This window comes from Podarcis pityusensis (genome assembly GCF_964106645.2).
Source record: "Podarcis pityusensis genome assembly, chromosome: 6".
Lineage (NCBI taxonomy): Eukaryota > Metazoa > Chordata > Lepidosauria > Squamata > Lacertidae > Podarcis > Podarcis pityusensis.
Genome location: NC_138030.1, coordinates 48,817,273 through 48,842,795, shown reverse-complemented (window position 1 = coordinate 48,842,795; position 25,523 = coordinate 48,817,273). Strand labels below are relative to the sequence as shown.

Genomic DNA, 25,523 nt, shown 5'->3' with positions numbered 1-25,523 from the left:
TTTCCAGGCAGAAAAACCACTTTCCTCAAAAGAAACAATTTATTTAGAATGAAACAAAATTAGCTCGACTGTGAGCGCATGTTTTGAGTGACAGCTAGTTTAAGCTGTGTGAGCCATAAAAAGGTTTTTTTCCTTTACTTTTGCAGAAATCTTGTGTACACAGCACAAAGCAAAGAGGTCAATTTTCCACTTAAAACACGGGCATTGGCATCACAATAGCAGATACACAACTTTTTTTTAAGCTGCCATTTTAGTAAAATGCACAAATACTAAACAGATAAGCTTTCTTCCACGAGGCCCATGTAAATTCCACACAAGCCAAAGCTTTTCTTCGCAAAGGTCCATTAGAGCTTGGAATCCCTTGTTGTCTTCGGCAGTTCACCAGCCTTGCTTTCAGGAGGAAAGAAGAGGTTATTCAGTACAAGTGTTTACAACAGAGTTGTCCTCTCCCTACATTAACAGATAATTTATAGAACTACAAGGCTTTTCCTGAATATTCTAGGGAAAGTCTGAAAGCACCAATCACCCTTCACTGGCACAAAACTTTTGAAATGAATTAACATCTATATATAGATGCACAATGAATAGCCCAGGGGTTTTAAAACATAAAATACCGTTTGAAGTTATTCAACTGAACTGGTAAAAAAAGGTAAAAACCCAGGAGGAAAATCAATTCACACAATTTCGCTTTTTCAAAAAGGCAACTCAAACAAGAACATGAAAGTTAACTGTTCTGTTTGTATGTGTATTTTCTCACTTTACTGCATATTACTAGCAGCAAGCCCACTAGTTGCAGGAGGGAGGGGAAGCCAATGATATACATCAAATTCCACCAAATGACATCTGCACAATTCCACCCCCACCCCCACCCCAGTTTTTCTAAAGTATTGCAGTTTGGTCAAATACAACTGGAAATGTTTACATTCCATGACACATCTGGAGCATCTATTCTTATCTACACAAAATAAATGGAAGCCAGGGTAAATTACTACACATCTTATTTTTACATTGATTTCTTCACTTCTAATTCGTATTCAAATTTTATCAAGTGCCCCCAAGTATAGTTCCTGAATACACTTTTGTGGTAACCTCTAGCTTTTCCATTTAACCATCTAATTCCAGGAGGTTTTTCCATGCACCTTTTCACTCCAAATCATGGCCAGGCTCCAGCTGCTTGCTTAAGACACCCAAATAAGTTATTTATTTTGCCTATTATACTCCTAGGGAAGTGATCCACACTGAAGATTGCTTTAAAAATGCTATAATCTTGCCTCCACTTCGATTGCTCCCATTTGGATCGCCCATGTAGGAAGCCATTCTACAGAACACAGAAGTGGATCTCACAATAATGAGGTAGCCTTAAATTCATGCCATGTTGCCAGCCAACAGCAGTCTTTATGCTGAACTTTCAAGCATGCAGTCACTGGCTAACAGCCAAACCGCTGTTTAAAGTTTCCAATTGTTAAAAAAAAAGAGTATTAATGGCAATATGCCACTTAAAAGTTTTTTCCCCTAAGCAACAAAAAGTGGCTATTAAATGATGTATCAGAAAAAGATAATTCTCCATTCTAACGCAATACACTTAATGAATGAAAACAGTTGTGAATATATGCACCAATCAAGTGTGCATCGCTCATACTGAAGCTCCATAATGCCATATACAGAGAAAATAACTCTGATCTGTTGTGTATAAAAGTGGCATTAAATGCAACATTTGCTAGTGCTGAACTCTTACCCAGATGGCTCAAAAGGATAATTGCTCTGTTATGCACACTCAAAAGTAAATACAGCCCCCCAAACTTGTATTTAGATTTTATGGCGGTTTTAACTAAGTGCTGTGACATTTAATGTTGCTTGTCAATTGTTTTACCCTACAAAGGGCTCCTAAAATGCTAGGTTTCCTTTTCTAGCTAACAAATGAACCAGATTTTTTACTAAATAATAATTAAAAAAATCTAAGTAAGGATTTGGAAATTGAAATTGCCCATTTCACATAACCTTAACATACTTCAAGTCATGAAGATAAGCAGCAATGAACATAATTTGTTTCCATTTTCAAAGAGGAAACCCCATGGTGTTGAGTTTTTCTGACACCAGTTGTCAGTGCCTTGCTTGTAAGCAAGACTATTCATACAATTTATTGCAAATTCAAGTTCTGTAGGGCTTTTCTCAAAAGAGTACTGCATATTGGAGAATGGGTACTATTGTTCACAAGTATAAAGGTTTTGAAGGGTTACATAGGTGGCCTTCCATAAATGACTCAGAAGTCTAACATAGAGATCAAGCTCTGTTACAATAACCGTAAGAGAATCCACTCTATATGCCACCAACGCTTGACAAGTGCAATAACATGGATAACTCAGCAACAGTCATGTTATGCACTAACTGGCAACATAGGCCTATCTTACTGAGACTTCGTCTGGAAGCAGAGAATATATGAAAACAACTCCCTACAGAATTCTCATTAATAGTAAGGAAAGTGGCTAGATTTTGCATGCACATTGAAGGGCTCTTCAGCCCACAGTTCAAAGTTTTCTTCCTTTATTACAGGACAGCAGACATTTTCAGTGTGTGCTGGTGGTTATTTGAAACTTGCATTTACTCATCAATGGGTTTTAGGGTGCTAAAAAGTGAAAGGATTGACTGATTTCAGAAATGAGGCTTCACTCTAAAAAGTGACTTTAACATGCTTCTCAATTTAAGCTTACAATGAGCAACATGTTGCTTTCACCAAGCCACATTTCAAAGAATGTAAATCTTTATACCTGGGCAAAACCATTTTACATCAAGTGGAAAACAGCACTCTTCATTACTCAGAGGCTGGTACAATGCCTTAGAGGGTTAATAAAATGTTTGAATGAAAAGATTAGAAAAATGAAGCCACATGTCTGAACTACTTCCCCCCTATCTATATCAGGATGTTTTTGTGGAGTTTAAAAAACCTCATTTCCCAAAAAAACCCAAATTATGTTCTTTGAATAAACTGAACTGCTTCCCCAACACTTGGAAATATAAGACTGCAAAAATGTCAAGATTAAAACAGTGCAATCCAGACTATAAAACCTTGCATAATGCCCGTTTTTTTACCTGAAAGTAACTACCAGGTAGCATTCACTTCTATTTTCATGGCTATAAAATGATATTGAAATGGTTATGTGGCAGAACTTTTTACAAAAGTTAAGTGCCATCTCAGAAATTTATATTTCCAAGTTACATTTTGGAATTCACTGTCCCTACCACAATTAGCAAAGGGCAATAACAAAAATGCAAGTAATCACAGTTGTCTTTAAAGCACCTGCTTCTTACATACTGAAGCGCAAGATGTTCATGGATTATAGCAATGCTCTTGGTTCTTTATCACGTATCACAACTACAACCCAAAATGAATAAGAGATTCAAAAGTACACCTGCGTACACATTCTTTGTGGGCATGCACTTCTATGAACTTGGCAACAAAACTAATAGCCAGTGAAAGAAGCCTAGTGTACCACAAAAGATAAAGTATCATCTGCCTTGGGGAAGTCAATCCTGAATCAATTCAAACTCAGATGTTATTTTCAGGTTCTTGATGGAGGGATTATTTTGATTTCAAGGCTACAAGCCCAAGGCCTTCACTTAACCATAGGGCTCACAATGGGCATTTGCTTTAGGCATGTGATTCTGTATGAGCCACAAATGCTTTAAATCTGGCCATTTAGATTTGTAAATGTAGGGAAGTTTTTATGTCTACTTTAAAGTTATGAAATGAAAGAGGACAAGAAGTTAAAGGGTATTTTTTTAAAAAGGGGGAGAGGAGAAAGAAATACGCTTGTTCTGGGATTCATATTTTAGTTGAAGCAGACCTTCCATTCCTGCTACCTGCACATCAGCAAGACAGTCATGGTAGCCTAGCCATACTAAAGAACAGCTAACAAGTCTGCCTTCTAGAGAGTTTATAGAAAACTGAGGGGAGGTAAGATTAACTACATATTTAATTAAAAATTATACTTGGGGAAGTGGCTAAGGCTTATCGCATAGCACCTGGCAGACACTGGAACAGAGGGGAGGGGGGCTGTGTGAAGCAGCAGGAGAGAGCATAGAAAGTATTAGGGCTTTAAGATGCACCACGGACAATGATCATGACCAAATAGTCATCCTCTGATTTAGCCAGGGCCTTGGCTGTAGAATCCAGGAACTGCTGAGAAAAATCACAGGGTGGGAAAGCATGCAAGACCCCGCTGTTTTCTTTGTCTTTATTGCCCCCTACTGGGAGGCTTATCACCCCAGCTGCCTGTTTTTGTTTAAGATAGGACACCAGGTTTCTGAGCGGCCGCTGTGTAGAGGTGGTGTTAGCTTCACCAGCCCCAGATGAGGCACGGTTGTCTGTGGTACCAGGCACAGCCAGAAGAATAGCATATCCATTGGGCCCTGCCACTTTGATACGACGGGTAACTTCATCCAGCTTGGGCTGGTCCAAACGGAGGCGCTGTGTGATCTTTAGCTGGGCCACTTTGCCACCAGTTGCTCCTTCCACCAGGAGACTGCTGGCCACACTCAGATCCCCTTGAAGTAGGTGCATGTTAGACGGAAAGTTGCTGTTCTTCAATAGAAGCATTCCTTGCCAGGCCAGGCACAGTTTGGGGGATGACCCAGACTTTGAGGTTCCATCCTGCAGTTGTTGCTTTTGAGGTGGAGGTTTCAGCCGAGATCCTCCACCACTGCTGCCTTCGGATGCATGCTCATCCTTTTTAGCTGGACTTTTGCATTCTTGGGTGGTAGCAGTGGTAAGTGTGCGATGCTTTCTTTCCCTCTCAGAGCTTTTGCGGTCACGCTTCTCACTCTGGCTTCGCTCCAAGCTACCCTTGCGTGGCTCTCGGATGGGTGAAGGGCGCTCCAGCAACAGCAAACGAGAGGTTGGTCGTTCTGCATCGCTACTATAGCGGTCTCTGCCCATACTTGGCTCAGGACTACGATCTTGTGGAGAGGCTGCAGCAGGACAGTGACGCTTGCGAGATGAAGATGATCGTTCACTGTCCGGCGAACGGTCCAAATGCCGCCCCCCATCTTCCACTAGCCTTCGCTTCCTGGGTAGATCCCTACTGCTTATGACTAACTCCCTTTCCCCACGAGTTCTTTCTAGAGACCAACCATCTCGTCGGCGTTCCAAACTTTCTAGTGTATCATAAACAGTTGCTCTGCTCCCCCTGTCCCGAACTGGAGGTGGGGGAGGCACCCACTCTGTCTCAGGATAGAGATCTCTGTCACGATCACCATACACTAGGGGTGGAGTCCTATCCCGAGCACCTCGGAGTGGATCCGATGGGGCTCCACGATGTGCCCCAAAGGCAGATGTCTCTGCTACCAGATCATAGTGAGGAGGGGGTGGAAGTGGCAATGTCTGCAAATAAGGTTGCTGATAACGATGCTCAGTGTCAGCAAAGTCCACCCGGAGACGGCGGTCTGGCCCACCCAAAGGAAAACCACGCATGTGGCTACAAGCAGCTTGTGCAGCATCCAAGCTCTCATACTGGATGTAAGCCCATGAGTCACCTTTACGATAGTCAATGGTGCGAATAGTGCCAAAACGGTCAAACTCCCTGGCAAGAGCAGCCAATGGTACCCAAGGCCCCAGACCACCCACCCAAAGTCGTGTGGTTGGGGTGGCCTTACCATAGCCAATTTTGATAGGGTTACGCAGCAACACTTTACCAGACATAGCAAGTTTAGCCCGGTGGGCCATGTCCAAGTTTTCAAACTTGAGAAATCCATAGGTGCTAGTTTGACCTCGGGATGGCCTCTTGATGTCCACCTCAGTGATTACCCCAAAGCGGTCAAAACCTCGGCGTAGATCCGATTCAGTCACCGATATGTCCAGATTGCCGAGGAATAGGGTACGATTGGCTCTCTGGTCATCTTCGGGGCTAATCTCTTCCTCACTGGCTGTTCCAGTGCCACCAACCCCACGAAATGCAGCTGCCGCCACCCCAGCAACTCGATCCAGACTGTAAGCGGGCCTCACGCGGTCATAGAAGCCCCCATAATCTCGTTCTCTTTCCAACTCCCTAGGCAGAGGTGGCGGTGGTGGAGGAAGGCGGCCCAGGGCAAGCTGCTGCAGCCTGAAGTCTCTGTATCCCAAGCCAGCTCCTCCACCAGCAGGAGAAAGCGCCCTCTGAGTAGCCCCAGTCGAGGGGTGCCTGATAGCTGCAGGTGCCGCACCTGCTACACCCACCGCTGCGGCTCCGTAGGGAGATTCCTTGTCCAAAAGGGCAGGAGAACGGCTGGCGCGACGCCGGCCGCTCCCCCCTCCGCTGCTGCTCCCCACGTAGACAGCCTCGATCTTCAGCGGCCGGTCGTAGAGAACCAGGCGGCCGCGAGCATGCTTGGCAGCCCGGGCGTCCTCGGGGCGCCGGAAATTGACGAAGGCCACCCGCTCGTCGCCAGCGCCGGTGCCGGGCGGCAGGCGGCTTATTTTGACACTTACGTCCCCGAAGCGCTTGAACTCGTGGAAGAGCCCGTCCTCGATCGCCTCGTCGCTCAGCGCAGAGCCCAGCTCGCTGATCTTCAGCGTCTTGTACTCACTGCTGCTGCCGGAGTCGGAGGGGGGCGCCCGGGAATCGCCGCCGCCGCCGCGGCTGCCCCGCGAGGACGACTCCGCGTTCTTGCTGCTGCTGCTGCTGTTGCTGTAACCGTGGCGGCTGCTGCTGCCGCCGCCCCCGGAGCTGCCCACCGTGGCGGAGTCATACTCGCGGCTGCTGGCCCGGCTGGCCTTTTCCAAGTGAAGGCTCCGCCGACTGCTGCCGCCGCCACCCTCGCCAGAGCCGCCGCTCGCCGACTTCCCGCCGCCGTTGCTCGGCTTCTTGCTGCTCCGCTCGCTCCGCGCCGAAGAGGAGTCCTCGCCGCCCCGGGACCGTTTGGCCTTGGCAGGGGAACGCTCCTTGCCCTTCATGGCGGCGAGCGCCAGCAAGAGGGAATCGCGCGCCGAGTATCGCGCCTCACGCACCCGCCGCCATCTTGGAACCCTCCTGCACACGGCAACTCCGCCCACTTCGCATCCATTGGACGACTTAACCGAAGTCCGCCATTCTAATTGCACAGAAAGTCTGTCAGTGTGAGGCGAGGGGAAGGGAAAAATCGGCCCAGAGCCCCGGAAGCGGAAACCCTCCTTCTTAACTAGCGCTCATCATCCTATTAGACGAGGCTCCCGTCACTCCGAAGGTCCGTGAGCTCCGCTGAACGGCGGCAGCAGAAGAGTCACACTATAGGCCAGCTATGGAGAGGCTACGAGCAGGAGCTGGGATTGGGTTGGACAAAAATCCTGTCAGTCGTCTTTATTTCTCCCTCCGTCACAGCCCGAGTCGCCCAAGCATTCATTGGCCATTTTCTTCGAATCCGGGCTCCTGTCTCTCCCTTGTTCCTATTAGCGTGGGACCGGGCGGGGCGGGGAGGTCTCGCGCTGCAACTTTGATTTGATTGGATGTTGGCGATGCCCAACTCGACCGTTTCAACTGGCGGCTGAGATTCAGTAGCCGTCCGCTCATTGGCCTGTCGACGATTGTCGCTGGAGATAAGGCGCGGCCTTGCTCGTTTGATTTGGCTGAGGCGCGAAGGCAAGGCGGCGTTGGTGGTTCTGCTGGGAAAAGCTCGGAGTCTGGCGTTTCCTGCGCACAGCGTTTCCTCCATCGTCACCGGCCTTCGTCCCTCAGAACTCGCCCTGCCTCCGCTGCAGAAATGCGGAGGACCGCCCAGAGTCCCGCACTGATAAAACGTCCATAAAAACATCTTTGCCTTGGCTCCGAGAGTAGTATATAAAACATTACATACAGTAAAAACACCGTAACATGAATATACGTCCAGTACTGTACTTCGAAATAATAAACGTTAACTTTGAAAGTCCAAACGAATAAAAAAAAATGCTTAGGTCCTAAAGCCCACCACAAGTTCTGCAACTGGGGAGGACTCTTCTGTGGTACCCAGATCCTAAACCTCCATGCAGTCCTAGCGACAGCTGCAGCCCCCCCCCCTTTTGTTTTTTTCCCCCGCTGAACATTTTAAATAGGCTGCTTCGTGCAGTAACTGGTGCAGGTATTCCAATGGTACAGTTTTCACAAGCCCTGGTGTGCCAGTAGCAGGAGCAGCCCAAGCTATTTTGACACCCGAGGTGAACCACAAAATAGCATCCTCCTCCCTGCCAGTGAAGAAGAATAGCTGAGTGAAAGTCCACATCAGGAACAAGAGGGGGATAAAGATCTTCATCGGGATCTGCTGCTCCTGTGGATCCTGCCGCCCAAGGTGGGCCGGCCCTGGTCAGTAGTGGAGGTTCATTACCCCCACATGCAATTCCTGGGAAGTGGAGGGCTGCTTGCTCTGCAATAAAATGCACCTCCTGAGATGCATAGGCGGAGCAGAGATCACTGAAGACCACATTTGAAGTTGGACAGGAATTTTCCATCCATGCAATATACACAATATTGGCAGGTAATGACCCTAGTTTTCAGGAGCAATTGTACCGTTCAAGCAGAATCCACATAATCTACAATGTGGTGCTATATATGTATACTTAGAAGTAAGCCCCATTGAGTTTAGTGGAACTTTCCCCCAAGTAACTGTATTAGATGGTACCCAAAGAGGAGTATCAAAATATTTTCTAGCAGATTTACTAACTTCTCACAGTCACACCATTTGACATTATTTGTAGCAGGGGAAACCTGATACAAAAACATATACTGTGTATGGATTCATAAATCCGTATAAATACCATCCTACCCTGGAAATGCAACAAATCCTAACACTTCGATGCATCTTTAAGATGCCTGGGGAAGAGTCACGTGATTATTGCCTGCAATAAGTCCCACTGAACACAGTGGGACATAGATAAGATTGTCTTGTTAGGATGGCCAGATGCAAAGGAGGTCAGGGATTAAGGGTGTAGCTTCTCCCTCTTGTACACAAGTATTAAAGATGCAGGTGCCCTGTAATCTTTTGTATCTGACCGTACATAAAACACTCCTTACATCCTGAATACAGTGGAAGCTGTTAATAGTAATTAGGTAGAGTCAGGGATTTTATATAATTCTTTAAAATAATTCTCCCCTTTCTACTTGGCTTTTTAAAGATTTCATCCAAAAAGTATTCAAACAGAATTCATGTTTATTCAGCTTTAATTTCATGTCCTAGTTCTAATTCAGGCTAGTGGGTTCTCTCTTTAGTAAAGGTTTTAAAGCAGAAAAAGAAGCAAAAACAGGTGAATAAATTATACAGTTTACTGTCTTGAGCCTTTTTTTAATTGATTAAAAAAATACATTGTGCATAATGTATTTGTTGTATTAAAACTCGCTGTCTATGAAAGTTCATTTCATCTTAAATGTTTTCTATCTGTGTATACTCAGGAGCAAGCCCCGAAAGTGTTAATAACATCCAGGAGCAAGTCTCATTGAGCTCAGTCTCAGTACACAAGCTGCAGTGAAATTAGTGGGAGGTGTGGAAGAGTTCTACCATAGTGACAATAATTTCTTACAAGATTTGGTTCATTTCAATGAGATTTGCATAGGAAAATTTCCTGACAGATGGATAGCTTGAGAGTCATGTTCTGCCCAGTCATTATCTCAATCATGATAATCTGTGAAAAGACAAAAGGAACAGTTTACCTAGAAAAAGCTATTTCTGCCAGTATCATAATGCTCTTATATAAATCTATGGTGCTAGCACATGTACAGTTCTGGTTGCTCCATCTCAAAAAACAGCTGGAAAAAATGATAAGGGAGTTAGAGCAATTTTGCTAGGAGGAATGTCCAGTACACTGGGTAGGGGGTTGTTTAGGGGGGGAAAGGGAGTGGGTATGAGGGAGATTTAGGAAATTATGTGAAGTGTGGAGATGGTGAACAAAATCTCCCGTAATACCAGAACCAGGGATAATCTAATGCAACTGATTAGCAGTAGTTAAGGGCACACTATATGTATGTATATATGTACCCCCCCATCTTTGAGGATACAAACCCTTCTAAGATGGCATACAAGTAACAGAGATACTTTAATAAAACCACAGCAATAATTTTGGAATATAATACTTTACCAGGATCCTTTCCACAGGGCATGTGGTAGTAGATAGCCCAGGTTGAGGAGAGGGAGAGTTCAGTTGCATCAGGCTCCGAGATGGTCTTCCTCAAAATACAGAAGGAAGTACTTCAGACAATACCAAATTAATTTCTAGAATTCATTGTCACAAGATGTGGCGATTACCACCAACTTACATGATTTTAAAAGATTTAAAGCATTCCAATTATTTGAATTTCTTATTATTCTTTCTACTTGCCACTTCTTCACATTTTGTGCTCCAGTTCTCCTATCCAAAAATGCATATGAAATTGTGTACGTGGGGGGGGGGGGGAAATTACATAAACTGCATAAGCAAAATAACATACAAAAAAGAGCATTATATATGGGGAAATTGCTTGCAAAAGGCAAAATTGCATATATACAAAATGTGTATATTAGGAGAAACCTGGACTAAAATGCTGAAGAATTTTCTTTCTTTTTTTAATAATATTTTTTATTGGTTTTCATCAAGAAAAATACATATCACACCACATTACAACTTTAACAAATTTTCTCATTTTTGGACTTCCTTCAGCCTCTCTGACAATCATCCGAATTAAACTTTTTAATTACACATTTCCTAAATTTGCTATTGCCTTTTAACATACCCTTCCACATCTGTTTTTCTTTTTTGCAATATTTCTTAGGTTTTTACAGAGCTTCTTTAAATGCCACTAACGTTATTTCATTATCACTTATACATTCCCAATACTCTAATGCTGAAGAATTTTCAGGAGGACTGTAAAAATATCAGAAAATACAGTAATTCTGAGATGTGGCAAATTGACTTAGGATCTGAAAAAAACAAAAACAAAGATTGTAATTGACAAATTGATCCGTCCTTACTAAGCAGCTAAGTGCAAGTGATGAATCGGCATCTGGTGTTCAGGAGGGGATGGGAGTAAATAAGCTAAAACTTAAGGTGGAGGTATTGTTAATCAGTCATTCTGGTAGCAAGAGCAGGTGCAAAAGAGGGCAGGGCTCTTGCACCTCTAGTAGTTGTGTAAATAATTATAGCAGGTGTAGCCTGCCATGCAAGATCAGAGCTGCTGAAAGTCCCTCTTATACAGAACTATTCAAGGTACAGAAGCCTTGTCCTGTTTTACATTGGCAGCCCTAAATTCTGGTGATCTAGAAAAGGATATTACGGTAATCTTACCCTCCATGGGTCTGTACACTCACTGAAAGAGTGGCATACCGCTTGGGAATACAGTGGTACCTCGGGTTACAGACGCTTCAGGTTACAGGCGCTTCAGGTTGCAGACTCCGCTAACCCAGAAATAGCACCTCGGGTTAAGAACTTTGCTTCAGGATGAGAACAGAAATCGTGCAGCAGCAGCAGGAGGCCCCATTAGCTAAAGTGGTGCTTCAGGATAAGAACAGTTTCAGGTTAAGAACGGACCTCCGGAACGAATTACGTTCTTAACCCGAGGTACCACTGTACTCTTCAACCCAATGCTTTCCCTGCATGCCCAGGTGGAGACAGTTGCCAGGGTACTTTTTATCATTTCAGTAGATTCACAAGTTGCAGCCTCTCAGAAAAGGTGGACCTAGCATCAGCTATCCATGCTATTTTTTACTTCCAGACTAGATTAAGCTTCTGGCCATGTCTGCTCTTGGTATTGTATTTACACTTCTTAGTGTGACCCCTTCTTCTGCCCCCTGGCAGATGAATGGGAAGAGGTGGTGGGTGAGGGTGATAGTGATGGGGACATATTGCACCTCCTGTTATGCCCCCTAGCCTTGTGTTTGCTATGCATTTTAGTCCCCCTGCCTGCAGATGGAGGAACAGGAGGGACTGCAGGATTGACAGGGACCGTAATGGGAGTCTCTACTACTGGTGTTATGGGAGAGGTCCTGGTCCCTTGTGCCTCCTGAGCCACTATGCCCTCATCAAATGCTTTTGCCTGGGTGGATTTTGTCCATCAATGCTCCTAGCTTGCTGGGATGAAATGGGGGGCAGGGAAACAGGCTGTAGCCTTGAGACAGAGAGGCCCGAAAGGCTTAATTTGGCCCCTAGGCCAGAGGTTCCCCAATTCTGTTCTAGCCCCTGCACTGTTTAATAATGGTGTTAAATTGCCTAGTCCAGTATTAACTGGTATTTGTATTGTAGCCTCATATGTCTGATGTCTGTGGCTGTGATTGGTGAACGGTGACATCTGTTTACCGGTTATACCGATCTGCTCATATGGAGGGGAAACATCCAAGTGAAATCCATGAGAAATTTCCATCCAAACATAGAAATTTCACCCAATGTAGAAATTGGATGTAAATGTCCTTTGGGGGCTAAATGCAATATGTTTAGCTTAGCTGTATAGTGAATTGGGCTACAAAGTTTACACTGAAATATTACACTGAATTAGTCTGATATGTATTAATCTTAGACAATAGAGCCAATAACTTCATATTTCAATATAGGTTACTTTCATGTGGATAAAGATTTACGAATCTGTGTGGGAGACAGGCAGAAGAACATACTCAGTTAGACTGGGTGTCATAGAAACGAATTAATGGTTAGCATGAATCTATTTTCAAATCACATTGACAGAGCCTCCATTAACTTCTATTTTGAGCAGCTTTACTGGGTTTGGAGAAGGATGACATAGCAGAAAAGCATACACAACTAGCTTTGATCTTAATGGGATTTAGACCAGATTGTCATCAGCTGTAAACTGTTTTTCAGCATCACTTCTGAATACAGTATTACTGTATACAGCATTACTGAATACTATGCTGGATCTGTCAAAGTCTCAACCATTTTCCTTGCCCCCATTTCTTTTTTTTTTAAGTTTAGCATTCAAATGTTCCTAAAGTCTTGAGAGATGCAAAATGACCATTTTATCACTAAAAATGCTTCTAGAGTAAGTTTCTTTACATTCACAAGGAAGGTAATAATGCAACGTTTTATACAATTGCAAATTAGTATTATAAAAAATATTTATCTAAGATATCCTTTGTCAAAATCACATTAAAAAATATTTTCAGTCCAGTGTCACGTTGTGTTGTTTTTGTTGTGGTAGGTCTTTCTGAGAGGAGCCGTCCCACAGGTACTGAGAAATGGAAAGAGCAGAGAATACTATCAGGGGCAACATTAGCAAGTCTGGTGTACTTCAGCAGTCAGAAAACCGTTGGTAAAGTCCAAGTGCTTTAACAAAAGATTACTGAGCAATCCTTTACTTACATCATGCCAGGAGTGGAGATATGCTGCCTCCGCATCACGGGACAGCCACCATATCCAATGTATGCTCTATCCAATGCAGGTTCCCTGGTATGTGATGGGGCAAGCCTTGCAGAATGTAGAATGCAGTCAGTTGGTGAAGAAGAGAGGCTGAGATGATGAGGGAAGAGGACAATGAGATCTGCTCAGCCCATCAGGTAAAATAGGAAGGGGTGGTCACATGGTTGCCAGCAGTGGGCCAAAAAGGTTTGTTGGTCCATGCAGGAGCCAGGCTTTTGATCCATGCAGCACTCCTGATTGGGTCAGGTATGCCTGATTGTTGAAAGGACCTAACCACTTTTCCTAATTTGAGGTAATAACTTAGATTCAATCCTGGGTCGTCCTGAGCATACGTCACAAGCTGCTCCACCTGGCAGGGGTTCCTTCTACAACCCTTCCCCTTCAGGAGTCTATGACTAGATGACTGGGGTAGACAAATGCACTATGATATGTCTAATACATGTACAGTATTGGAACAACCATGTTTTTTCTTTGGCACTGACCAGCAGAGGGCAGAAACCGTGTAGGAATTTCCCTGTTGCTTTTCCAAATGTGCTTTTCCATCTGCGGTTGATGACCTGACCTCAGATAATAGTAACAAGAGCCTCCAGAAACAGAACTGTAAAATCTATTGAAATGTCTCATCTCACCAGAGTAATTCTGCCTAATTGTACCAATCCCAGCTCAGTCAAATGACGACTGGTGGTGCCGAGTTTTAATAAATAATGGGAGACCCATTAATGCAATCATTGGCCACTTTCTTCTAGTGTTCTGAGACTAATGGACAAAAGTTGAGGAAAGTGGCAGAACAGGCAGCCCTAGGCAATTGAGCACTCATTGAACCGGAAAGATGGCAGAAGTTCCTTCCTTTCCTAGAAGCTGTTGATAATTATATTTTTTAATTAAAAAAAATCCATACCACAATTTGTCAAAAGATTGCATGGCAGTCTAAAATATATTGGTGTTGTGAATGAAGTGCTAAAATTCATTCCCTCTCTTTAAACACTTTTTAGCCCCCAAACCCCCAGTGACTCTTTATTGAAGTCTGTACTATTAGCTCTGCTACAGTTGTTATCAACAGAAGTAGTAGTATGACCCAATATCTCTTCATATTGAGAAAAACGAGCTATGCAGTGGTACCTGGTGCCCATTGAGGCCAATAGGGCAGAACACAGGTAAGTCATAAAACATGATGGGGATACATTTGAATTTGCAATTAGGTATAACAGGGACAATACAGATATAGCAACAGTTTAAAAATATATAAATTAAAACTTAGTCACTAACATATAACCTAAAATTATCATTTAAAACCTTAATCATTATGATAGTACAGCTTGTTTCTTAAGTTTTATGGCAATCGCACAGAATTTGGCTACCCTTAACGTGATCTCAGGATTCTTGTCCTCTACGAGGAATTTTAGACATTGAAGTTCGGATTAATTTGGAGATTTTTGCATAGCAGGGGTAATAAATGCCGTGCGTATATCCCCGTAGAAACGGCAGCATAACAAGGCATGAGAGACAGTTTCTACTTCCATCAAGCCGCAGGGGCAGACTCGTTCCGCGTATGGTTTACCCTCATATCTGCCCTGCAATAAGGCAGATGGCAGCACGTTGGTTAGTGGAGCACTGTCTCATTTGCCTTGATGGGCCAGCCTTCACCACCGGTATGCAGTTGTGGCTGTTGGCTATTGGGACTGCTTGGGCCAAAAAACAGTAGGTGAAGCCAGAAGTCAAATGCAGGCAGAGGCAACTAATTCCCCCTCTTCCTTACTGAAGGCAGACTGAGGCTGATATTACAGTGCTCTCTTCTCCTTAGTGGACTTGCCTCTCTACATGTGGCATGGGGGAATTCAGCATTGACAGGGGTCTTCCTTGCATTGCCAAACCACTTCAAATCTCATTTGCAATGCAGGCAGATATAGGCCATGCACAAGGTCCAATAGAAATTCAATTTAAGCAACAACGATGAACTGATCTCTTGCTCAAATTTCACTCTTTCCAGATTTCTCCTACTAAAAACCTTTATAGTAATGCTGCCTTTGTGCCAGCGCTTTAAACTTGGATCATTGCCCTTCCTTTCTTTTATGCATATATATATATATATATATATATATATATATATATATGACTTTTCTCTTCATTGTTATAGTAAATTAGGAACTACTTGGGCTGATATTAGAGAATGTTGTGAATACTCATGCTAGAATTGCTTTAACAGTGCCAATTAAGCCTTGACCAGAAGTACTGTTTATTTTTCAGAAGGAAAAGGGTTAAAAAAAAATCCTGAAAGATTGCATGAAAGATACCCTATCATTTTTCTGGCATGGCACCAGTACTACTAATCTCCCAATTTAATCGTATTGCCTTAAATAGGCATTTTTCTGGAGAGGTAGGTAAGTTTATTACTCCCCACCCCCATTCATACATCAATTTTATATTGATCCCTGCCAAGCTTTTGTCTACAGTGAAGAATATTTCTATCATAGGGCGCTCTGAAGGTAACCATTTGGCATTAATTGCTTCCTGAGTATTCACTATTAATTTTATGTTTTATTGTGTTCTGGTTATTGTGCTCAGAATGTTTTCTCATTGAAATGATGGAAAATTATAGTGCTGTTAGAGTGGGCAAGTCATGTAGATTCACACCTTGTGTTGAGGTAGAAGTTCTATATTGGAAACAGAGAATCGGGTGCAATCATATGCATGGTTACACAACAGTAAGTCCCACTCATCACAATGTGACATAAGAGTACAGTGATACCTTGGTTCTTGAATTTAATCCGTTCCAGGAGTCTGTTTGACTCTCGAAACGGTTCAAAAACCAAGGCACAGCTTCCGATTGGCTGCTGGAGCCTCCTGCACTCAATTGGAAGCCACGGGTGCTGCATCAGACATTTGGCTTCCAAAAAACATTTGCAAACCGGAACACTAACTTCCAGGTTTGCGGTGTTTGGGAGCCGATTTATTTGGGAGTCAAGCCGTTTGACTACCATGGTACCACTGTATATAAGATTGTAGCTGGAGGCACATCCAGCAAATACACTTTCCTAAGAACCTAAGAAGAGCCGGGCTGGTCACATCTAGTCCAGCATCTTGTTCTCACAATGGTCAAACATTTCTCTATGCAAAGCTCACAAGTAGGGCTAGGATCTCACTCTAGGAGTATTGATGGTATTTGATCAGAGAATAAAGTCTACATACCCAGTGTTAAGTTGTGGGTGAACATATCAGACGACACAGCGATTCTTCCAAAGCAGCTCTTTATTTGTAAGCTGGAACAGAACTAACTGAGGAGCTCCGTCAGCCTGCTTATATAGAGCTCCAGAACAATGTAACTGTTGCCATTTTCTAAAACTATCCAATCACTGAACGTCACTTTCGATCCTTCATTTGCATACAAACTATCCAATCACTGAACGTCACTTTCGATCCTTCATTTGCATAACTATCTACAATATCCCCCTGCTGGCCCAGGGTGAGAACTTCAGTACATAACACCCAGGTACCCCAATTGTGATAGTACTGATGCCCCAAACTGTAGGGCATCTGGGATTGCCTTGTGCACTTTCAGTAACAGATAGAAAACCCTTCACTGAGTTTCCAAGGATGTATCTTATCTATGCAGACTTAGGCCTCCTGCACATCTGCAGGAAATTCCTCCATCAAGTTATGTAGGTCCTTCTGGTATTCCTCATCTGGGTATGAGGACAAGGGGACTATAAGATGTGCTGTTGGAGAGTAACTTCTCAGACACTCATATGTAGACACTTATTTATAACAGCCTCTCCCCTTTTTGGCTTCTTTAATTATGATGTCAGGATTGTTTCTGAGGCTGTTGATGGCATGCTCTGCATAGCTGAGACTGAGTAGGAAACTTGTCCCAAAGTGGAAAGAAGCCGAAGTCCCAGTAAAGGAAGAATGGATACAAAAACTTATGGAATATGCAGAGATGGTAAAACTTACCGGAAGAATAAGAAATCAAGATAACAAACTTTTTATAAAACAATGGAAATGGTTTATATAATATTTGTTTGTTTAATATTTACAGATAAATTGTAAACAGATAAAAACATTAGCAGGATTATTGTAACAACCTGCAGTTTCATAAGAGTATATATTTATAGTAGATAATTAAATGAGCAAGTTAAATGAATTTGGATATTCAAAAGATTTTTTTAAAAATAAATTTAACCGCAGAAAGAGAGGGAAGGAAGTCAAATTTTGAGATGTTAAATTGATTGTAAAACTAATGAAACTAATGAAATGTATAAACTTGAAAAGTATAAATAAAACCTTTTTTAAAAAAAGACATTTGATAATATTAGAGAGAGAGAAAGGGGGGACTGAGTAGGAAACAATGTTGTTTTCTTATTGCCTCAACTGAGGCATAGTGGCGGAAGCAATTTGGTAAAATTCAAATGTGCTTACTGATACATTTTTGAAAATGATATTGTCAGTGCCCGCAAGGAGTTCCATTATAGCGTGCTTAATCACCCGTTAAAGTTTTCCAGAGCTAAATCCAGGAACAGAACCTGACAGATCCTATTTATGATATTATACTGTAATGTTAGTCTACATGTAACTTTTTTATATAGAGGTGCCCATGTGATCACTGGGAAACGTCTGTCCCTGAACACATCAGAAATGGCCTTTTGACTGCCGTTAATCTGCCTCCAACGTGCTTTCGGTGTAGCCTTACCATATTTCCTTGGCCACATTGGACAGGAGAGGCATTTCTAAGGAATAAGGGCAACATTTTGCTCAAGGGGGTTTCCTGACAGAGAAGTACAGCAGTGTGGAAGCATTCCTGGCAGGCAGCCACTGTGGAGGGTTTCCACCCAACCCCCAGCCAAAGCAACAGCTTCTGCTTTGGGATTGCTTTGTGCAAGAGTTGGTTGAGCAAGAGATGGGGAAAGGAAAAGAGAGGAAGTGAGTGCACCTGTACAAGCATGATAGTGAGCTGGACAGGATACATTAGTGGCTTATGGCTGGTGGGTTCCACAAGTCATCCACCAAATGACAGTGGATTGGTACATTATCAGCAATTGTGTTTGCTGCAGATAGGCTGTGGTTTCCTGTCGAAAATGCACAGTGTTGGAAAACAGGCACGTTTGCTCCTTTACCCATATACACTGGTCTGGGAGCCCTGATTAGGTACAGCCCTATGACACATTAAGGAAGAGTATCTGTCACTAACACTTTCTGTATGCATCTGTTGTGGGGAACACCAGCAGTAAGCTTGTGCCTTCTTAAAATGTGTAGCTGTGCTTAGATTCTGCTTTGTTAACAGCGGTTCCGAAACACTGTCACAGTGCTTACCTGCTCAGGTAAACTGCCTGATGCGTTAGACATCCTAAAGCCATTTCAGCAGGGAAGGGGGAGTTGAATGCCCATGGCTGCACATGCTACCACTTGTGGTGATGGCAATTCAGTGCTGTGTTAAGATGCAGACAAAATTCGTATTGCAAGGGTGTATGGGAAACGCAGCAGAATATATATTGTGCATTGAGGCATAGTGGTCTGTCACAATTGCTCCTTCGCTGATATGAGGCCTTCACCACTCTCCTAGGCAGCAGTTCGCCTTATCTTGCTAAACAGCCTTATTCTGCTAAATCATGTAAGTTGTCTGCTTGCCAGCCTAAACATCTACAAGAGATAGTGTACAGGTGTACAATCAAACCTCGGTTGTCGAATGTAATCTGTTCCAGAAGACCATTCGACTTCTGAAATGTTCAACAATCGAGGCATGGCTTCCAATTGGTTGCAAGAGCTTCTTGCACTTGAGTGGAAGCCAAGCGTTCAGGTTCCGAAAAACACTCAAAAACCGGAGCATTTACTTCCGGGTTTTCAGCATTAGGGAGCCGAAACATACGATAACGGAGGCGTTCGGGAACCAAGGTTTGACTGTACCACCTTGGGAGGATCCCAGCCTAAATACCTGTAAGAGATAACAGCTACCTTAGGAGGATCCCACGATTAACGATCATGGGAGTGGTAATAGGCTCATTCTTGGCAGTTGAGAAGGAGATGGGGGAAGGGAAAAAAGAGGAAGTGAATATGCCTGTATAGATATGATAGAGAGATGGACAGGATATGTCTGTGGGTTATGAGCACTGGGTTGTACAAGTCATCTGTCGACTGACAGCAGTTTTGCACTTTATTAGCACTCATGTTGAAACAACTCTTGGGCACAGTTTGCACTTTAAGTGTGGAGGCTGTATTAAATCAGTCCTCAGGATGGCCACTATCACATGTGTTCATGTGTAGCACCACTTGAGACTTAGTAATTATTTTGAATCTCACAGCAAGCAGCTAAAACGAAGAAGAAGAGAAAGTGGCCACTCTGCACAATGAACCACGAGACACAAATGGTCCCTTATGTCATAACTGCCTTGGGACATAAAGTGGCTTTCATGTGGGGACCATAATATAGAAGCCAACATCACTCAATACACCTGATTGGGGGGGGGGGAGAGATCTGCCTGAAACCTCATGTACAAGGCTGATTCAAAGACACGCATCTCAAAATGCTGTCATTAAACTAAGTAGATTTGTTTCTAAAAATTCAAAACTACTCAAAATATTCCTATGATTGCTTCGAGGCAACCTGTTTATTGAGCATTAATTCTGATTCGATTGTGAGAAGATTTTATTGTATAAAGTTATGATAAGCAATTGATACCTCATACTTTGCAGTGCATTTTCCTGGAAATACTTCTCTTTTTTGAAATGGGTTTGTTGTGCAAGAGCACTAAATCCACTCTAATTGTGCAACCTGAATTTGCTGGTATCAATCAATCATATTATTTGTTTGCTGCCTTTCCAAAGCTAAAACCACGCTCAAAGTGGCTAGCAACATGTAAAGGAAAATCACATAATTACAGACGTAACAAAAGTAGTCATGGACAATAAATAAAACATTTAAAAATACACATTAAATGGTTTCCACATAAATCAGATCTAAAATAAAGATTCAAAAAATGAATAACAATGACAGCAACAATGCTCCCCACCCCACAAAACTCCCTAAGCCATTTTAGAAAGTGTCCTCTGATGGGTTTTTGGTTTGGTTTGGTTTCATCCATCTGTGAGAAAAATTTTGAACCAAAGTATGTCCCCTAGTCAAAATGAGAAATTGTATCATCAACCTGTGTATGGGTATAAACACTTTGAAAGTGTCTGTACTTCAGTTGCAGTAACAGCAGTGTTTCCCCCTGAGGAGAACAGTGCTCATGTGACTGATGTCAACAGTGTGCTTGCATTTTCTCTTCCCTCACAAGCAAATTCAGTTTCCGTCCAACTTAGTCTAATCATCCTGAACACCCTGATTTCACAACCATGTGTTTTCATTCTAGGACACAGGAAGGTTGTTTGGTCTCCTGTCAACACAGAACATCTGTTTTGAATTGTAGCCCCTGGCAGCAAGGAGGAGTGGAGCTGAGAGGCAGAGAGGGTGCCTTCCATTCACTCTAGCACATTTGCTGTAACATAACACTGAACAGAATTCTAGCCTCCTTGGGAATGAGCACCCACTTGCAGCTCCAAGCTTATGGCAACAAGACGGTGCGTGAACCACCCTAGCTAGGCAGAATAGACAGCCTCCCTGTGGGAACATCCAAGAGCCGCATGACGAGAGAGAAACCTAAACATTTCCATGCACAAGTATCCAAAATGAAATGCATTTGTTTCCCTACAAGCAAATAAAATACCTTCTCCAATGGGGTGGATGTAGCCAGCTCACTTTCTGAACTAGGACCAGAAAGATACTAGCTCTGGTGCTTAATTCTACATGAGATCACTTGGATCATTAATTCTTTCAATTCTTTCAATTCAAGAAGTCCAAGGAATATTCTCCAAATAAAATTATAAAAGTCTACAATAATTATCCTCCAGTCCAACATCACAACGTCGCCTCCAATATTAGGAAACATTCGATCCATTTTCTTTATTCACTGGATGGAGAAGAAATTTGATTCAGTTCACATTTAAAGGTAAAGTTGCCTAATTAACACTTTCTAAAAGAGAATGGCAGCTGAAATACAGCCATCCTTCCAAACCTGCACATTTCCCAATTTTGCAGTGCTATTCTCCAGCTGAGTATTGTGCACAAAAATGCATACACTAAGGGAAATGTTTCTGTTAGTGAAAACAGTATAGAACAATGTATGATACTGGGGGAATTTGCTTTGCAAAAATGCATATATTAGAATAAATACTCATGAAAATTCTGGTGAATTTTCATCATGAGAACTTTTTTAAAACAACAAGAACAACCAGGGCCATCTTACCCATAGGCGCAAGGGGTGTGGGGTACCCGGGTGCCGGGCTCTCAGGGGTGTCAGGCCGAGAGTCGAGTCTGGGGAAGAGCCCACCCGGCGGTTGGAGCGCCGTGAGTTTGGGGGTGACTGAGCCAGTGAGACGCTGAGGCGGCCAGCTGGCTCCACCCTCCTGCACGCCTGGGACTGGGCAACCTGGGGAGGGGCGCCAGGCGGATCTTTGCACCCCGGTGCTGCATATGCTTAAGACAGCCCTGACAACAACAACAACTTGCAGACTAACATGGAAATGTAGCAAACTGAAGATTGGAAAAAATGAGAAACCAAAAGAAATTGAAATTAATATGTTCACCTATCCCTATTTGGCACCAAGCTTACATTATTGTTGTGTTGTGAGGTAGCCGAGAGTGGTGTGTTTCCTCCTTCTGCTTTCCATTAAACATTTCTCCAATGCTTTGCAGTCTCCCTAGCTGCCCACACTTCCTGATCTGAAAAAGCCCAATGGGAGGAGTTGCCTAAACTTCTTCCTCCAGCTTGAAGAAGGTGTGGGAAGCCCTGGAGGCTTGTTATCATGTCTGAGTTCAGTGCACTCAGTGATTTTGTTTCTAAGGGGAGCCTTTTACCATTAAAAACAGTTCCACAATGATTTCTTTGAAAAAATGATATATTTTAAAATGAACAGCTGTCTAGAGCATGGTAGACAGCCTCCCAGGATTCCTCTGCTTAAAGGAAAGCCCATCCGAAGAAGTTATGGGGTTTTCAGAAAGTGTGGGCACCTGGCAAGGCTGCAGAATGCAGAGCACTGGAGATAAGATTTGGAGAATGAAAGAAATGCTGCTCATAAAGCCGCTTGGTCACCTGAAAGGCACGGCAAGCACAACAAATACCCTACACCCTACGAATGGGACCGCCACTGGAATTTACCATCCTGGTCGCTATAGCTTGCAGTTGAATGGACGAACTGCTGGCATGGAAAAGCTCTGCCCACAATGTATATAATAATAATAATAATAATAATAATAATAATAATAATAATAATAATTTATTTATACCCTGCCTATCTGGCTGGGTTTCCCCAGCCACTCTGGGTGGCTCCCAATGGAATATTAAAAATACAATAAAACATCAAACATTAAAAACTTCCCTAAACAGGGCTGCCTTCAGATGTCTCTTAGTTGTTTATTTCCTTGGTGTCTGATGGGAGGGCATTCCACAGGGTGGGCTCCACCACTGAGAAGGCCCTCTGCCTGGTTCCCTGTAACCTCACATCTCGCAGTGAGGGAACCGCCAGAAGGTCTTTGAGGAGGACCTTAGTGTCAGGGCTGGACGATGGGGGTAGAGACTCTCCTTCAGGTATACAGGGCCAAGGCCATTTAGGGCTTTAAAGGTCAGCACCAACACTTTGAATTGTGCTCGGAAACATACTGAATGACCTGTGTTCTGGCTCTTTCAAACATGCATGTTATTCACAGATATTTCAGGCAGGAAGTGATGAAGAGGGCATAGTATTCTCTCTGGCAATGTGTCTGAAGCAGCTGGGTTTTGGATGCATTGTGCCAGTAAAAACCTTTAGTCATCTGGGCACTTTGCATCTAATTAGCATTCCACTCCCATCCCGTTTCTTAGCACAAAAGTCAATACCTCATAAAATGTGTGCTAACCTCACTGAGAAGTCTCTTATGATTGTTTGGGCAAACACACCATAATGCCTCTCACTTCAGCTCTTGTCCTAACCCTCAAGCTCCATCTTAATCAAAGCTCCTTTTGTGCAAACCAATCTCTGCATCAAACTCTCTACCTCTAGACGCATATTCTGTTCCATTTCCTCAGCTTTTGATCTTGTGTGGACAAACAAGCATACTCTATTTTTTTTGCAGGAGGGAGGGTGCACACTCTAGGAAAAAAAAAACATTTTTGATATTTATAGGAGCATTCAGCTGTTTTCTATGCACATTTAGCATTTATAAAAAATAATAATAATAATTCTGGCCAGAAGCCACCTACTGATTCAAAAGGAAGAAACACATTTATTCAGAAAACACATTAAGACGTGTACAGGAATTTCAAGCAACAGGAAACAACCTCAGATGCTAAGAACAGCCGGGGGGGGGGGGGATACAAAACATACCTTCAATCAAACCCAAGGCCACCCATTTAGCTTCCTTCAGTGGGGCACCCTCCATTAAACAGCATCAAGCATATTAACACAAAGGGGCTAAGTTGTGCCAAGGCCAGCCCAATACGTTTTGGCACTTGAGGTGGAGCCCAAAATGGAACCCCCCTCCCCACCAGGGGAGAAGGAGTGAGGGAAGACATGCATCAGGAGCAAGGGGAAGAAAGATTGACCCTGGGATCTGCTGCCGCAGTGGAGCCTGACGCCCGAGGCAGTCACCTCACCTTGCCTCATGTGTGGGGCAGCCCTGAGTTCTGCCACCCCCGATCTTGTGATCTCCTCAGTGCTATTAGAAGTGCGCTTCTAGTACCTGCTCTGTACCTGCACACGCTCCAGGAAGTTACAGTGGTACCTCAGGTTACATACGCTTCAGGTTACATACGTTTCAGGTTACAGACTCCGCTAACCCAGAAATAGTGCTTCAGGTTAAGAACTTTGCTTCAGGATGAGAACATAAATTGTGCTCCGGCGGCGCGGCAGCAGCGGGAGGCCCCATTAGCTAAAGTGGTGCTTCAGGTTAAGAACAGTTTCAGGTTAAGAACGGACCTCCGGAACGAATTAAGTACTTAACCTGAGGTACCACTGTACTTTCTCAGAAGAGTTTGATGTCTTGTGTTTCTGACGAAGCACCCGCAAGGATGAATTCAGATGACACAGTTTCCAGAAATGGGACAGCTCCCATGAGGATTGAGCTCAAGGTTTTAGCAAGAAGCAATTTCCATGCATATGCCAGTCATACAACGTGCGTCAAGTTACAGAAATGATTTGCGGCCGCTGTCCTATGCCTGCCGTATGAAGGAGCCTTGACCTTGCCTCGTCGGTGAGCTTTGACAAGGTCACGGAGCCAAGATGGTGTTGGCTGCTGCAGATTGAACTGTGCCTAATACAAAAAAACACAATTAGGATCCTCGATCCAGATACGATACGCAGTGTCCTCGAGACAGCCGTTTCCACATTGTTCCGTCTACCCAGTAACCTGGGTTATAAATGGACAAGCATTTATTGTACAACAAAAGCTAAGGATAATCTCTCTGAGGCTAGTATAAACCCTTTCACTTCTAGCAACAAACACTCTTTGGACTTCAATGCCTGGTACGATGGTATCACATCCACCACAGAAAAGGGTATCTTCAATTAAATGAAAACAATCTTTTAGAGAATTGTGTTCTCTCCCTCCACCTCCACCGCCCCAATTTCTCTTTCTTTTAACTTATAAAGTCATACCCACATGTTGTTTGAGATTGTGCTTTTTTCCTTTGGAAACAAACGTTAGACCTGACAAGAGCTGGCAGGTATGATTCAAAATGTGCAGAAGTCACACACACACCCCATCCTGATCTTGAAATGTTTTCTTTGTAATGTGAAATGTTTCAAAGCTATTTTGTTGCTCAAACATTTTTTAATGATGTGTGCCTTGTCACCTCTGATTGGAATGAAGGCCTTTAATGTCTGGGTTCTATTTTCTTGCACTGTGGGTATCTAAGGTGAGTTTTCCCTTCTCTTCCAACATAGAGAGGCTACATTTAGTGCAAGGCACACATATGAACTAGGGAACTAGGGAACAGAGAGCAACTACAGAGAAATTGTTCACGCACAAAATACAGAATAACTCCAAACCGTCCAAACCCTTTTGTTTCCAGTGTACTTATTTATTCATTTCCATATAATAAGCATGGTTATATCTTTGAAGTCCAATCTTTTTCAGTGATGTTTTTCTGCTTCTTTCTTATTCTGGAAGAATGGGCTTGGCTCTTCTGACTGGTTGGATTTACTGGATCCA

At 43.3% G+C, this 25,523-nt stretch overlaps 2 protein-coding genes across 6 annotated transcripts in view; both read right to left on the bottom strand.

Annotated features, from left to right (window-relative positions):
• Positions 1-20: 20 nt before the first annotated feature.
• RBM15 (RNA binding motif protein 15) lies at positions 21-9,216 on the bottom strand. The gene has a single exon (XM_081009655.1). The coding sequence runs from the start codon at positions 6,923-6,925 to the stop codon at positions 4,094-4,096; it is 2,832 nt and encodes a 943-aa protein (XP_080865781.1). The 5' UTR covers positions 6,926-9,216; the 3' UTR covers positions 21-4,093.
• A 1,298-nt stretch (positions 9,217-10,514) lies between these two features.
• KCNC4 (potassium voltage-gated channel subfamily C member 4) overlaps positions 10,515-25,523 on the bottom strand; it is a 60,011-nt gene continuing 45,002 nt past the window's right edge. The window contains exons 4-5 of one of the 5 annotated variants that reach the window (XM_081009660.1): positions 13,253-13,399; positions 13,045-13,121 (exon numbers count right to left, since the gene is read on the bottom strand). In XM_081009660.1, coding sequence (XP_080865786.1) covers positions 13,287-13,399 — 113 coding nt within the window. In that variant the 3' untranslated portion in view covers positions 13,045-13,121; positions 13,253-13,286. Of the gene's footprint in view, positions 13,400-21,128; positions 21,247-23,368; positions 23,465-24,521; positions 24,624-25,523 lie in introns of those variants that run through there. The other 4 variants (XM_081009659.1, XM_081009665.1, XM_081009664.1 and 1 more) reach the window with 4 other exon arrangements.